The 15,210-nt window shown below is 34.0% G+C and overlaps 2 protein-coding genes and 1 pseudogene across 5 annotated transcripts; 1 reads left to right on the top strand and 2 right to left on the bottom strand.

Moving 5' to 3' along the window:
- The first annotated feature begins 338 nt into the window (after window positions 1-338).
- On the top strand, window positions 339-2,326 carry LOC116116509 (50S ribosomal protein L28, chloroplastic). Its single transcript, XM_031402571.1, has 2 exons — window positions 339-679; window positions 1,965-2,326. The coding sequence occupies exons 1-2, from the start codon at window positions 460-462 to the stop codon at window positions 2,195-2,197; spliced, it is 453 nt and encodes a 150-aa protein (XP_031258431.1). The 5' UTR covers window positions 339-459; the 3' UTR covers window positions 2,198-2,326.
- An 802-nt stretch (window positions 2,327-3,128) lies between these two features.
- LOC116116485 lies at window positions 3,129-7,982 on the bottom strand (annotated as a pseudogene).
- Window positions 7,983-8,386: 404 nt separating this feature from the next.
- Window positions 8,387-14,279, bottom strand: LOC116116510 (protein NPGR2-like). 4 transcript variants are annotated; one of them, XM_031402572.1, is made up of 7 exons: window positions 14,080-14,279; window positions 13,006-13,286; window positions 11,583-11,835; window positions 10,139-11,120; window positions 9,550-9,784; window positions 9,193-9,346; window positions 8,387-8,811 (listed from the first exon to the last, which is right to left on the bottom strand). In XM_031402572.1, exons 2-7 carry the CDS (start codon window positions 13,258-13,260, stop codon window positions 8,495-8,497), a joined length of 2,196 nt encoding a protein of 731 aa, XP_031258432.1. In that variant the 5' UTR covers window positions 13,261-13,286; window positions 14,080-14,279; the 3' UTR covers window positions 8,387-8,494. The 4 variants fall into 4 exon arrangements, with proteins under 4 accessions (XP_031258432.1, XP_031258433.1, XP_031258435.1 ...); XM_031402573.1 differs by lacking the exon at window positions 14,080-14,279 and adding an exon at window positions 13,848-14,016; XM_031402575.1 differs by lacking the exon at window positions 9,550-9,784 and having other exon boundaries at window positions 9,904-11,120.
- Window positions 14,280-15,210: the final 931 nt, after the last annotated feature.

Here is a 15,210-nt window from a genome sequence, read left to right as displayed (position 1 = left end):
ATTTTATATATACGTTTTTTGGTTATTAAGCCATTAGAATTTGATAGTTTAGAAATTGTTAAGTTGATATTAAAACTAATTACCTCTTTTCTTAATTCTACTCGATTGTACAAGATCAATAACCTCAAATTTATTTATAAATTTGTTAATTTGTGCTATAAATAAAAATCTAACTCATCTTAAAAATATTTTCTTATTATTCTATAAATTTATTTGCTTTTAACAAATATTGAAGCTTAAAAAAACGGCCCACAAAGATGATCCAGCCCAAGTGTAAACTTATACTGTAACTGTAAGGACCAATTTTCACATTTTACACTTCTCAAAGAAATGAAAAACAGGAGATGATTCACTGAAAATTCCATATCATTATCCTACCACACACTTTCTCTCTACTTCTCCAAAACACCAAACGGATAAAACAAAGTGTTCTCTTTTTTAAAACTCTTGCCCAAAACAATGGCAACATTGGCAACACCCGGAGTGTTGCTCGGAAACACTTCTAAGTTGTGCTTTCGCCGCCCACCGCATCTTTCTCCTAAACTTAAGTCAGTCTCTTCGGAGCTGGGTTTTGTTACTTCACAATTAAGTGGCATCAAAATTTCGTACAACCTCCCTGACGTGGCAAAGCCCAACCCCATTTCCTCCCCTTTTGCTCCGGCTCTTCAACCCGTTGCACGTAATTCTCTGTTTCTGGGTTTCTTTGCCTTTGTTTTGATATATTATTGTTTGTATTTGTATTTCTATTTTTAAAGTTCAAATATGCATTCGCCATTACTCTTTTGTGAGTTAAACATTGAGGAAATAAAGCAATAATTATATTTTGTAATCTTGAGATTATATTAACTTAGCTTGGACCTTTTTTTGTGGTTTAACATGAAGTTGATGTTTTTGGACTTTGGTTGTGCTAATATTAAGTGGGTATATTCAGATTAAGTGGAATTTGAGGAGATAAGATGAGCTTTGTTGTAAAATTTCTTAATTTATAGGATCTATTGAAAGGATTTGAGACTTTGTATGTGCATATTTATTTATTGGTTCTCTTGACTATTGTTTTTGAGGGCACATATTAAGGAAGTATTTGCTGAAACTCTTAAAAGTATAACACTTTTCATTGCATCAGTATGCCTTTCAATGCATCCCATGTAATCAAAATTTTGTCATTATATGATTTTTGCCGTTGAGTGATTTCTTTAAGATGTGTTCTTAGGGCATACATTAACATAATCCAGGGGTTAATTAGAGGCTAAGGGATTATGACAGAGCTGAAAATCAAGTTGTATAGATGGTTATAAAATTTAGATGAATGTAATGAGGAAAACGAATTCTACTAGTTTACTCTCATTCATCATCTGTGTCATCCTTTTTATTCTTCTCAGGGGACCAGTGTTTCAGTGGTAAATAAGCAATTTTTATTAACATAATGATATTTTTGTTTTTGCTATTTGTTTCTGAATATCATTGGAGGGCATTGAAAGCTAAGTAGATTGACATGGTTGCCTCTGTTTTTTTATTAACATAGTGATTTGTTCTTCTTGCCATTTGTTTCTGAATTTCATTGGAGGGCATTTAAAGCTTAGTAGATTGACATGTCCTCCCTTTTTTATTGTATTGGACAATTAATGTATGTATCATCAAAGTTAACACGCTGGGTATGTTTATTGGGAACATCATTTACATTCTATATTGTTCTCAATTCGCTTTCTGAATTGCTAATAATTCTTATTTATTTTTAATAAGAACAATTAGCTGAAGGTGTGATAATTTTTGTTGGAAATGTTATTATGAAGTATCATATGGAATAATATTCACTAGACTGCATTTTCACTGGTTGTGCAATCTACTTATCTAGCTTTGTGTTTTTCTTAATGATTTTCTTAAACCATTTTGTTTGCCTATATCTGATAAATTCAATGAATTTGTGGCACATGAATTACCAATTATAATATAATTCATCCTTCCAGGGAGAATTTGTCCCTTCACTGGGAAGAAAGCAAACAGGGCCAACAAAGTTTCCTTCTCAAACCACAAAACAAAGAAGTTGCAGTTTGTGAACCTACAGTACAAGAAGGTTTGGTGGGAAGCTGGTAAGCGCTATGTGAAACTGCGTTTATCAACCAAGGCTTTGAAGACAATAGAGAAAAATGGATTAGATGCTGTTGCTAAGAAAGCTGGGATAGATCTTCGAAAGGAATAATAGATGGTTTCAGTTGGTAAAGCCTGTCTGCTTACTGTTTCCCCTGTATTTTAATCTTTTCTCATGATTTATTGTTTTATTTTTGTTGGATTCTTCCATTCAAATGAGGAAAATTAATCTTTAAGCCTACAGGTTTTTTTAGTTTGTTTTTTGCATTTTCTCGTCAGGATTTGGATCCCTGTTTTATCAGTAAAATGTTACATGAAAATGTGAAAGATGAAACATCATTGTGCAGATATGATTGTCCGGATGCCTTCGATTTCAAAGTAGTTGCATTCTAAAGTGAACATATATTGTATTATTGAACATCGGAACATGAGCTCGTAAATAATTGACCAATTGAAGAAGCAAAATAGCATTTCAGTGGATGGCTTATAAATATGTCATGTTCTCTTCTTCATCTGAGAATAAGATGCATAATATATAGGATTCGGACTTTGCTTGATGATCATTGAAGGGATTGAATGTGATCCAGAATGAAGACTGGAACTACCTTGGAATACATTCTGCATTTGAAGGGAGGGAAATTGTAACCTTAGGTTTTGTGAGTAAGTAATTTGGCATAATTTCCACATTGAAACATGCATCAGGTACTTGGATTTTATTCCCCTCAGCCAATGGACATGAACAGAAGGTTTATATCATAGTTCTTAGACTAAAAAAAATTAGGCTCAAAAAATTTTCCATATGGAAAAAGGGCCAAGCTTCACATCAGTTCCACCTGCTTGCATAAATGGCCAGTCCTTTGTATGCCCTGAGGAGATCATGCATGATGGTATTTGGAATATTCAGCGTCTTTGTTTGCAAGATATATGTAACCAGAAGAGTTCATAACAATAAGCTAATTGCGCATCAAAATTGAAAATGTTCTCAGTATCACATTCCCATACATTTGCAGTACCAAAATTTCTAGATATATTTTCAGCTTATAAATTATAACTACCTGTACATCATCAAATATTTCAATGGAACTTTGCATTGGGATGAAGCTATTTTCCTTTTTTCCTATAAACAACGGGGTTTTACTGGCCAAAACTAATGCAAACTTTAAAACCTATCTCTGTCTATTTAGTAACAGGGAAAACAAAATTCAATTTCCTGACTTTGCTTTTTAAGTAACTAGTATGGTTGTTAGTTGTCACCATGGACGCAATATAACCTAGAATGTTGGACCAAAAAAAAGTCTTCTTATCATCTAGAGTGAAGTATCCCCTGCCTCAGGTATACCTGGAAAAGATAGAAAACAGAAAGAATTTATTAAAAAAAAAAAAATTTAATTAATTGAACTTCTATCAGTAATGTATACTTTGTAAATCATCCGAGTATCAATTATCCCTAACACACGGTCACTATCTTGATTTAAACTGGTCAGCATTACCAAGTTCTGACCAATCAAATATTGTACATGACAGTAAAACAAGAGGAGTTCTAAGAACAATCAAATATGTTGATGTCAGTTTTCTGTGAGAATTAAGATACTATCACCAACAATCACCTTCAGAAATATATATATATATATCAGACTCAGGAGTGGGGTCGATCACCCAATACAGAGTCAAATTTTTTTACATTCCCAATTGAACTAGCCCCTCTTGAAACAAAATTCAGAAAGCATGTTATTTACTGGGAACTTCAGTTCTGGACAAATTCACAATGTCTAGGTAATATGAGTATTATTTAAGACAATACATACCGAATTAGGGGTTAATAATAGAATTTCTATGGATTTTAAAAATCAGAAATGAGCCCACTAAATCAAGATGATAGTATAGTATGATAGCAAAACATTACTATTTTAAACTTTGCTAGATCCCAAGTGAAAGTTGGACAATCATATCTGCACAAAGATGTTTTGTCTTTCACATTTTCTTGCAAAGTTGGGAATCCAAAAGCACAAATTGGCTATTCCCAGTAACTATTCCGTACAAACTTAAACTACTCCAGCAAGTGTTACCATTCTAGTTTCCAGAAACAAGGCTTGTGACACAATTTGTAAGACTAAAGTTATTCTAAACCTAAACTTGGGTCTTTATACTCAACCATGTTCAAATGCAAGTACTATGCCAGTGGACAGCAAAAATAGTTATTGTACAATTAAATATTAAATCAAAGATAAATCATGGTTTGAGTAAGAAAAACTAACTTTCAAGAACTGGATTTTCGTTATCCAGTAAAATCATCAGCAGGGTAATAATCAGCAATGAGCCGGTAAATGTATGAGGACTTATATCCTCCTCTGTGAAGAAATGAGAAATATCAGAACACAATATGAGAAACAATTTAATAATATAATCATTTTGATTCATGTATTTTTAGAGATTGGAAAAAGGAAACTATAAAAAAAAAAATTTAAATACAATGTTTGATCAGACTTTTCAATATTGGATATAAAAAAAGGGCGCCTGGATCCGGAAGGTAGGATCAAAGTCAGTGGTTATAGTTTGTGACTAAGAGTTGGCATAAAAGCAGAAAGATAGTCTTACACATCAGTAACAAAAAGAGTGACTAGATCCGGAGAAACATAATCAAATGAAGGAATGACAACATGAAGTAGTGGAGGACCACAGCCAATTCCATAGTCCATACAGTCTGAGAATTCCTCAAACTGCAACAGCCCGGAAGGAGATCTTAGTTCATTAAGTACAACCTCCGGATTGTGCAGATTTAATGAGCACAACTGCCAAACAAGTAAGAAGGCATGAACAAAAATTAATATGCATTCAGTAATACGACCTAACAACAAAAAAAAAAGAGAACAGAATATTTTTTTTATTAACCAGCATAGTCATAAGCACCCACAAATTTTAGAAAAAAACAAAAAAGTTTTTATAGGTATCTGTAGTGGCATTAAACATTATGTGGATTCTAATGTATAAAAAACCAAAAAAGTAAGGAGATTGAATATAATGTGACTCAAGCTCGTTCTCACTAAAAATGCCACACAAGTGTAACTGTAATATCTTATTAAACATGTGCATTTTAATTGCTTTATATAAAGAACAGCTATAATACGATGGGAGATTAGATCATATACGAGTATCACAGTAATAGAGTTCGACGGCATAATAGTACTTTTAGCACAAGGATTGATGGAATTGATTTTCTGCCTACATACCTCATGTATACCAGCAACCACAACAAATGAAACAGCATGCTTTTGCGGCAACCATGTTCAACCCAACTGGTGCTACCACACCACCATTGCCCATCACAGCATGAACTCCGACTATAACCTTCAGGAAAAGTTTCAAGTTAAGAAACTAATCTTATCCGAAATGTCCATGGATTTGAATTCAACAAGAAAAGAAACCAAAGTTAATTTTACCATGTTCACTCGAGAAATCATTGCAAAAATGGCTGAATCAGTTATCAGAGTAGTATTTAAACCTTTTTCACTCAATTTTTTGCAAGATCATGACCCTGATACCTGCTCAAAGACAAAGGAGCAAGGAATTATTAGAAAACAAAGAATGAAAGTAATTTCTCCAAAATATAAAAAGGGGCTACTTTGTAGTGTCATGTACTTACCGGGGGGTGCCCTCCACAATAAAATCATCAAAAAGTCGTCCTTTTGCCTTCGCAGCACTCAAAGATTCCATCACAAATCTTGAATGACCAAAAGTCAATATCACCTCACTGAAAGACAGTGAACTAGTCAAAACTATTTAAACGATGAGCAATTTTATAGGTTAGTACATTTTTAGGAAGAACAAGACATGAAAGGATAATGGAAAAATATTAACAGATGCAATAAGAATCAAGGAATCAACATGCTCCTTTGAAGATTTTCCTCAGGAGTACTTTTAGACAGTGCAGTTGGCCTATTAATTTTACTCTGGTCCAGAGTTGCACTGTCATATCTGATGCATTGTTTATTAATTCTGGAACACCAGACCAACTCATAATTTGTGCTGGTTAATTGAGAACGCTTTGATATAAAGCAAATCAAATAGAATTTTTGGAGTGTGTATAATCCTGCATCCAGTAGTAACTTAACATACAAGTTCACCAGTTAAGAGTTAAGTTTCTAAAACATTCAGGCAAGTGTGATTCTAGATTGACTTCAATACTAAAGCAATGACTTCTCATATATTTTACCATGTGAAGAAACTTAATTGAGAAAATGAAAGTGAATGTTAATTGTAAATACTTATGATGAATAAGCTTCTCTGCTTGTTCTGCAATTTGTTCATGGCAAGTATCTATATCTTCATGAGTTCATTAACAGCCTTTATTACCTCATGCTTTAGTTTCCCACTCCTTGCACTTCAATCACCTGCTGCAAAGGATGACATATCATTCAATAATGAAATAGAGGAAGCATATTAGCTTACTCTTATTAAAGAAAACAGTATTACTTAGTGGCAAAAGCCAAATTCATATTTAAAACGTATTATTGTACTACTAACTATAAAAATAAAACAAAAAAATGAAGCTCTAAGCTTATAGTCAATGTAAAATAAAATTAAAAGAACAGTTTCCAGTGATATCTACACAAAACCTATATAGTAGCTTACAATTTGCCTTTTCCTTCAACGCCATCTCCTAAAGCAGAAGTCTGGCAGAGTGTTGCTGATTTAGATAAGCTATTAAGAATGGCACACAACGAAGGTGGATGTGACAAGCGCATAACAGGAATAGCAGCAGCAGACAGGTCTCGGTTATTTTCTCCATCAATGATATCCTGAGCACCGATTTCAGCTGATAATTTCAACCCACCAACAGCATTTGCCAGCGGTGAAGAATCCTCCTCCCTCATAATATGCAACACACGCCTTACAGTGTTCCCAACTGCAAGTTCTGCAATCCCATTCAATTGTATGTTACTACTTACTGATGAGCTGCATCAGACTCTGCTTTAACACCAATTTAATTTTAAACATCAACCAGCATTATCACCACCAATCTTTTTAAATCCTAATTGAAAGCCAAACTTTGATTTTGAAAATACTTTTCAAGAAGCTAGGCAGTGATAAATGGAACTTTAGACCTAGCCTAATCAATTTTTACCCCTCAATCAAATAAGAGAGCACAATCGTTCCGCAGTCCAGACATCATTTAAAAAATTAAGATATGATTAGAAGTTTTCTGAAACAACTTACGTGCAATCTTGTAAAGAACAAAAATACAATGTTTTTTTAATTTTAACATAATCTTTAAATTATATTTGAATTTTGTCAATTGACTCTAGTACAATACACAACTGAGAAGTTTAAATCATGTTCTAAGAATATAATAGTTTTTTCAATAAATGCTCATGAGCATTTAGTGATCATATTTTGACAAATCTAGTGTTAATTGACAACGAACTGATAGATAAGTTTCTGATTACAAGTTCATTATAGTTAAACCACGAGTTGCTTCCAGAACAAGTTTCAAGTTCACCCGTTGAACAAAAATATCCAAAACCAAATTGAACCTGAAAAACATACCAACGGGATTAGCATCAATCAGCAGCTCACCAACACTCCTCACGGCTTCAATCAGAGCCGCCGCTGCGTTCGTTGACAGCTCCCTGTGCTGTGATATCACTGATTGTAGCAACTCCGCCGTCACCCTAGCAGTTGCTTGTGAACCCTCAATTTTTCTGTCACCACAATTAATTAAATTAAAATACCAAAAAAAAAAATTAATTAATTACAACAAAAGTAAGAACAATCTCGCATTATGCGTGTGAATAGTACATTAAACTCACCGTTTTTTAAGCTTGGAAACCACGTCACGAACGAGAACATGAATGTCTGGCATTTTTTAAGCCGAAACAAACTTTCTGAAAATATATTTGAAATCACTGATTTTAAAATTGTGGAACAACTGATTTACACTGGTTAATTGTCATCTTTCTTTTTTTTCACTAGAAAAAAAAACTTTATAATTGTTTTAATTATTCTGTTCGTTCTTCAAAACTTGGTTCTTTCGGTAAATTAACAAAAGGGACAATAATAATGAGAAAAATTACTTGAAATAATCAGATCTCCAGATGGAACAAAGGGTAGAACCGTAAAAATTCAGAATTGAAAATATATTTATTATCATTTCCTTAAAAATTTAAAAATAAATAAAAATAAGGTAATTTCATCCTCACGAGATCAATAAATAAATAAATTAGGCTAAATGATTTTGGAGCAAATGATTAAATCCATTCAAATAGAGCAAACCACAACAAAACATTTTTTATTTTTCACTCTGTTTTTTTCTATCATCAAACTCCTTTATAAACCCTATAGAATTTAACATACCCATAATTAATTTACATTCATAAATGGCTGAGATTGCTGTAGTTACATGCAGAATTTGTCATCTAAAGGGTTCAACTGGTGCAGTTTCTTCAAGAAGAGCAGCAGCTTCAAAGCATTCGACTGCTTCCAGCATTGATGCGCCAACATCAGCCTTGTACAGCAGCCCAAGATTGTACCATGCTGCAGGGTTTGTCCGGTCAAGTCGAAGGGCATCAGTGAGGAAGCTTCTCACGGTCACCATTGATTCACCACCAATCCGTCTAAGGATGCAAGCGATGGAGATTAAGCTTGGGACGTGGGTGGGATCAGCATCTAAAGCCTTTCTGAACGATTTCAGAGCTTCTTGGTGAAGACCCTTTGCTTCATTTAGTAAACCTAACCCAAAAAATAAAATCAACAAAACAATTTAAACTAAGTATTTAAGAGATTTTAATCAAAATAAAGTTCGAATAGGTCAAGCAATATATATTTAACGAAGCAACAGCCAGACACTCTGCAGAAGTCAGAAAAAGGCCTATAGTGGAGGCTGAAATCTGTTTTTTGTTAAAAAGGCAAATTTGTCATTCTCACTTAAGAAGTTTAAATACATTCAGGAAAAGGACGGCAAATGTAACTTGACTGATTAAATTAAGGAAGCATATTTTCAATATGAGATTAAGGAATACTGAGTAGGATGTCAATGAAAACCGTCATATAAACAGTAAAGAAAAGAAGCATAAATGCAAGAGTCAAGACTGCGAATGAAATATTTTATACCTGTGGAGTGCCATCCAGGAGCAGAATACGGACTGATAGCCTTGGATTTTGAAAGACAGATCTCAGCATCCCGCCACTGAGACATGCTTGTGTACGCATTCGCTAGCTCATGCCATGTTTCCATTTCCAAACTTCTATCATGATTGCCCCTTTTCTGCAAGAAGAAATCATATGAAGAAAGTAATCAATCTAGCAATTGTCCAATCAAGCTTTTTCCAATGTTATTTGCATGTTGGGCTCAAGTTAATCTTTAAAAAAAAGTCTCACTCCAATAAGCTGTCAGCTAGATGCAATGTCAAATATCGTAACATGACTTATAATTACAGGCCATATACCCATATCAAATTGATAATATACCTTAAGAAGATTCTTCCCAGCACCAAAGCTTTTCATCTGAACTTGGAGAACAGCAAGCAGATGTGTATATGTTTCTATGGCATTTTTTAGTTGGCCCTGTGCAATCTGGAGTTTAGCTTTAGTTCGCAATAGTTCTCCTTGGTCCCACTTCCCTGTCTGATCCAGAGCAACATTAATTACAGTCTCCGCATCAAAAAACCGTTTTTGAGCTGACAATATTCGAGCCAAAAGGATANCAAGTTAATCTTTAAAAAAAAGTCTCACTCCAATAAGCTGTCAGCTAGATGCAATGTCAAATATGGTAACATGACTTATAATTACAGGCCATATACCCATATCAAATTGATAATATACCTTAAGAAGATTCTTCCCAGCACCAAAGCTTTTCATCTGAACTTGGAGAACAGCAAGCAGATGTGTATATGTTTCTATGGCATTTTTTAGTTGGCCCTGTGCAATCTGGAGTTTAGCTTTAGTTTGCAATAGTTCTCCTTGGTCCCACTTCCCTGTCTGATCCAGAGCAACATTAATTACAGTCTCCGCATCAAAAAACCGTTTTTGAGCTGACAATATTCGAGCCAAAAGGATATATCCTTTAACATTAGAGCCAGCCTCAACCTTCAACAGTTGTTTTGCGTAATAAAGTGCAACATCCAACTTCCTCTGCTCAGAATTTTCTAAACAAAGATGCAATACAATATATGGATCTCGTTCTCTCATCATTCTCGCAGCAGTTTCCAGTGCCTCAAGAGCCTCAAACTGCTTCAAAGTTCTCTCAGAATCAGAAACAACAAACCTTGATTGAGCTGACAGTAAAACACCCAGTAAACAGTTTGCAATGCTAGCTATCTGGTCACATCTCCCATGAAACTTGGAAAGTGCTTTGTGAGCATAACTTATTCCTTCCTCAATGCATAAATTATTCTCTGCACAAATCTTTGAAGCCAGCAATAATTCCATTATGCAGTCTGAATTTCCTCTGTGGTTCAATAAGTTCTTCAAAAGATTCAAAGCAACAATGTGTTCCCCTTCTCCATAATAACAAAGGGCGAGAGTACAATATTGTTCTTTTCTTTTCATGACCCCGGGAAGTAACTCTTCAACCTGATGAACCAGAGCCCATAAATCCCCTGAAATAGACAGGGCGAATGCAAGGTGATCTATGATTGATGGGTCCCATCCAATTCTTCCAAGAACAAATTTTCTCAGTAAAATCAGTAGCAAGAGAACGGCCTCTTCTATGTTGTTTCTTGGCACAAAAGAGTATTCCATCTGTGAACGTAGATTCGGAGGGCTTGCATCAGTACCGCTGTATAAAAGAAAAACTGCAAATTCCTTTTCTATCTTTGTCATGGTTTCAATGTCAAGATTCCAACAATAGAGGAGAGCCCGCCTGTACGACAAAATAGCTTCTTGGAGTGACCCAGCAAGTTTCCATAGTTCTGGAAGCAATTCAACAGCTTTGTTTAGAATCTCTTGCAATTTACAATCTACAGAGTAGTTTTCCGGAAAGCCTTCGGGTAATGCATGTTCAACAGTATCCAAGAAAACTTGACATGATTGAGCAGCCTCTACAAAAGTAAAAAAAAAATTAAAAAAAAAAAGGGCAGGAAGAAAAATTAGGCATGCCTTGATTATATATAACAAATTTTTTCCATCTAAAAGGCAATTATTTTTCAGGATCTTTCTTTTGTTTATGTGTGCCTATATACTGATGTGAGACAGGAGGAAGAAAGAGAATCACAGAAACATATGAAAACTCCTGCTATGTGAATTCCACAAAAACTAGCACATACTATTCAATGATTATGAAAAGATACATAAATTCGAAACTTGTAGAAGGAAATGGTGAGAATATTCTTACTTAATGTTTTGAATGTCAAATTCATCACATGCTACTGGAAAGAAAACTTTCCAACTAAAACAATCTCATGACTAGAAAACATAAAAGACAAAATGGGCAATAACTTAAAAACTAAAATTTGATGGAAGGATAACCATAATTGAAAGGGAGAATAAGATGAACAACATACCTTCAAATCTTCCAAGACCCTGCAATGATTTTGCTTTAAGAAAAATAGCTTCAAGGAGTAAACTAACAGCATGCATAGACATCGGTGGAGCAGCATCACTTTGAGAACGGCGCCGATTTTGTTCCCATCTTTTTGAAAGGGAAACTTTCATCTTGGAAGTCACAGATGCAACATCTATTCCTTCAAATACATGAAGTGCAGCTTCTATGTTTCCTTTCTGAAACTCAAGCCTTCCCAGTAATGCTCTAGCTTCCTAAAATCGAGATGATTACTTAGCTTTACCACATGCCGTGAAGATTTTACATTACATTTAAACAAATCATGAGGCACCATGGAACATGGGCATATCATCAACCTCCCAAACAATATGGAAACAGAGCCATTTGCCAAAATCCAATAATGTACCATTTTAACTGACTTCAATAGTATATGTTTTGATCAAACAACCAACAATCATTCATTAACAATAAACCAAAATAGTATATGTATTGTCACAGTTGAACAAATAGGCTTCATGAAATAGTTCCAATATACATCATTCAAAATCTCGTGTAAAACTTAGTCAAATAATTGAATTATCTGCATGAATAGTGAGTCATCAACCAAAAATAAATAAATAAATAAGCCACTGACATGCCACATCAATAAAAGATTTCAGTAGTTGCATGCCTAACCATTTTTTGTAATTCATTGAATATAAAACTCCCACAATAAAATGCTGAACCGAAGGGTTTTGTGCAATAATGAACAAGTATTGCGAAACATATAAAGTACTATGATAATTTGAAGAGGATGAAAACACAATGAACTTGCTTAACTAATAAGCAGACGTACATCAAGCCGCATGGAAGATCATCAGAAGTAAACAGTCCTTCCATAATTTTCCATGTAACTTCTGCTTTGAGTGGTGTAAGGAAAGGAATTGCATAGTGTTCTTTACCATTAAAGATAATAAAATTCCAAATACGATGAATTACCTAAGCATTGGATTAATTAATACAGTTATGATCTTTGCAAAAAAACCATGGGCAAAAATGGTATCCAGAAAGAAAAAAAAAAGGGGGCTTGAAACAAGATGTCCCCTTCTATCATTCCCATTATCTTGGCTAATACCACCTTAAAACGACATTGCAGATTTATATAGACAGTAACACATGGATAAACTTCACTCAGACTGTCAGAAACTTGTTTTTATGATCCATTGGAGTGCTGCCACTATTGAGGAATTGTCTCTCACATAAAAAGTATTCATCAAGAAGATATGTTCACCACACAAAAGTACCACCATATTGGGTAATAGGATATCGTAACTATGATCTAATTCATTCAGCTAACTAAAATTCCAGAAGAAATGACAATCAAAATAAGAGCAAAAGCAACCTACTGAAAATGCAACAGACACAAATTTTTAAGTAAAACTAACCTCATAGTTCAGATAACCACTTTCACGAAGAGATGACTCTGCTTCTTCGATGTTGCTATTATCAACCTTTGAATCCATCTCACCAGGTCGAGATGAATATCCACTTGCAGAATAGTCCCGAGTTGCCAGGGACTCTGATGAAGAAACTAATTCATCTACTCTTAATTGTCGATCCCCTGAACAAATGCATTTTATCATCTTCCTCAACCTCGATTGGACTCCAAATTTCTTATTGAACCAATACTTAATTCTCATTATGTTTCATCACACTTGAAATTCTCCTAAAATAGCATCAACAACAAAAATAAAATGAAATAAAATACAGCATTAGAACTAGTCAAAAGACTTGAATAGCATAACCACAAGCTGATGGAGGAGAAAAGATTAAAACAGATGGATAATAGAGAATTAAATCTAGGGAGGCTCACGAAACTAAATCCTAAACAACCTCAACATCAAATTCTAATAATCCTAATCCTCAAAAGATAAGGGCAAATGAAATAATAAAACAATTAAATAAAAGACTAAACAAGCTAAAACACTCGATTCATAAAAGATAAGGACTAAATAAATTTAAATTAATTATATTCTTCCTACATCATAAGCACAATTCAATGTTTATAGATTCTTCAAATCATGAACAAACACTTGAATTCTAAACACCAGCAAAGTAAAGTTAATTTGTATGGCCCAAAAAATGGGAAGCAAAATATGAGAGGCTTTAAACCGAAAATACAAAAAGTCAACAAGCTTTCTTCTTTCTCTTTAACTACTAAAACCAACAATCATGCCTTAGATTGAGAAGATTTCACTTGTCAAAACAACAAAACAGAAACACCAACCTTGAAAAGCGAAACAAGTCATGAAGAAAAAGAAAAGAAAAGACAACCCAGAAAGGAAATCCAGCTAAACCCAGATACATGAGGTGCTTATTTCCACACCACAAAACAGTAGACGTAATCATTTGAAGGAAAAAGTTGACAGTAAAAATTACTGAAACAGACTCATTACAGCATGATGAAGAAAAAGAGCATTAAGCAAAGAAAGATCAAACAAGCTTAAAAAGAAAAGTACCTTTTCATGGTAAAAAAGCATTGACCGAGCCCACAATTCACCACCAACTTGACGGTGCATCTCTCACTCTACAAAATTTAACAGAGGAAAAAAGTCCCTTAATTTTCTCTCGTTAAGCAAGAATCCAAAGCATCATCATCTCTTTCTCTTTCTTTCTAGTAGTCGTTTGATTTGATTTGATTATTTATTGGTTTGTTGAGATGTTTGAAAGAGTGAGACTATGAGTTGAGAGAGATTAAATTCAAGTGCATTAAATTATGAAATCTAAACTGGCGAACTTGTCTAAAAGTATACAGAAAATAAAATAAAATATTGGATTAAAAAAATGCGGGGCCCAGTTTGAAAAATACTCCTTCAGCTGCCGGCCACGTTGGAGCTCTCTTCTCACTCAAGTTTCCTCTGACACTTTGACTAACTTGTTAATTGTTATTATTATTATATTGGAAGCATGGATTAAGGAATCTTTAAGAAAAGGAAGTGAATAGTAAAAATTTAACACACCCCAAAGGTATGAAAAATTATCCAATACCTCCCTTCATTTGTCTTAATTGATAGTTTATCTATGTTTGGTCTACTTCATTTACCCCCTATGAGATCAATTAATGTCACACTCACACTCATTCATTTTGTTTTAAAAGTATTTGAAAAATCCTTATTGTTAATGATAATATGTATGGTTCCATCCAATTTTTAAATTAAAAGTCTATTTTACCCTTTTAATTAATGAGACTAATAATGTTGTTAAACTAATTATGCCGTGGTGACCTTTATATAGTTGTTAAAATTGGGAATTATATCCTGCAATGTAACCTAGTATTTTGCCAAGGCAATAGTAGTGTCCTTCATATATCGGTTAATAACGATTAATCTTTGCCCTTAGTCTTGCAAAATAACATATTTGACACTTTTTGTCATAACCACTCCCATAATCCCATTATTCCAAAATACATACAAACAAACCACCATTTTTCTTAACTCCGTAAATGAAGTAACGGCACGCGGAGAAAACAATGTAAGGGGTAGTTTGTGATACGCTGATACTTACCCATTAATCTTTAGTTGCCATCCAAAAATCCAATGAACCCACGTAGTTTCAAATATTTACAAAAGCCCTATCGTGTGCAATATTTT

Source organism: Pistacia vera, unplaced genomic scaffold, assembly GCF_008641045.1.
Source record: "Pistacia vera cultivar Batoury unplaced genomic scaffold, PisVer_v2 Contig778, whole genome shotgun sequence".
Lineage (NCBI taxonomy): Eukaryota > Viridiplantae > Streptophyta > Magnoliopsida > Sapindales > Anacardiaceae > Pistacia > Pistacia vera.
Note: the sequence above shows the minus strand (reverse complement) of the source record. Positions and strands in the feature narration are given on the sequence as shown.

Bases quoted from the DNA above. Each gene is read 5' to 3' on its own strand.
- LOC116116509 (XM_031402571.1), top strand. From the start codon at position 460: ATGGCAACATTGGCAACACCCGGAGTGTTGCTCGGAAACACTTCTAAG. The intron at 680-1,964 runs GTAATTCTCTGT...TCATCCTTCCAG, and splicing joins GGCTCTTCAACCCGTTGCAC to GGAGAATTTGTCCCTTCACT.
- LOC116116510 (XM_031402575.1), bottom strand. From the start codon at position 13,260: ATGAGAATTAAGTATTGGTTCAATAAGAAATTTGGAGTCCAATCGAGG. The intron at 11,121-11,582 runs GTATGTTGTTCA...TTACTTTTGTAG, and splicing joins GGGTCTTGGAAGATTTGAAG to AGGCTGCTCAATCATGTCAA. The intron at 8,812-9,192 runs GTATAAAATATT...TTTTTGGGTTAG, and splicing joins TCCTGGATGGCACTCCACAG to GTTTACTAAATGAAGCAAAG.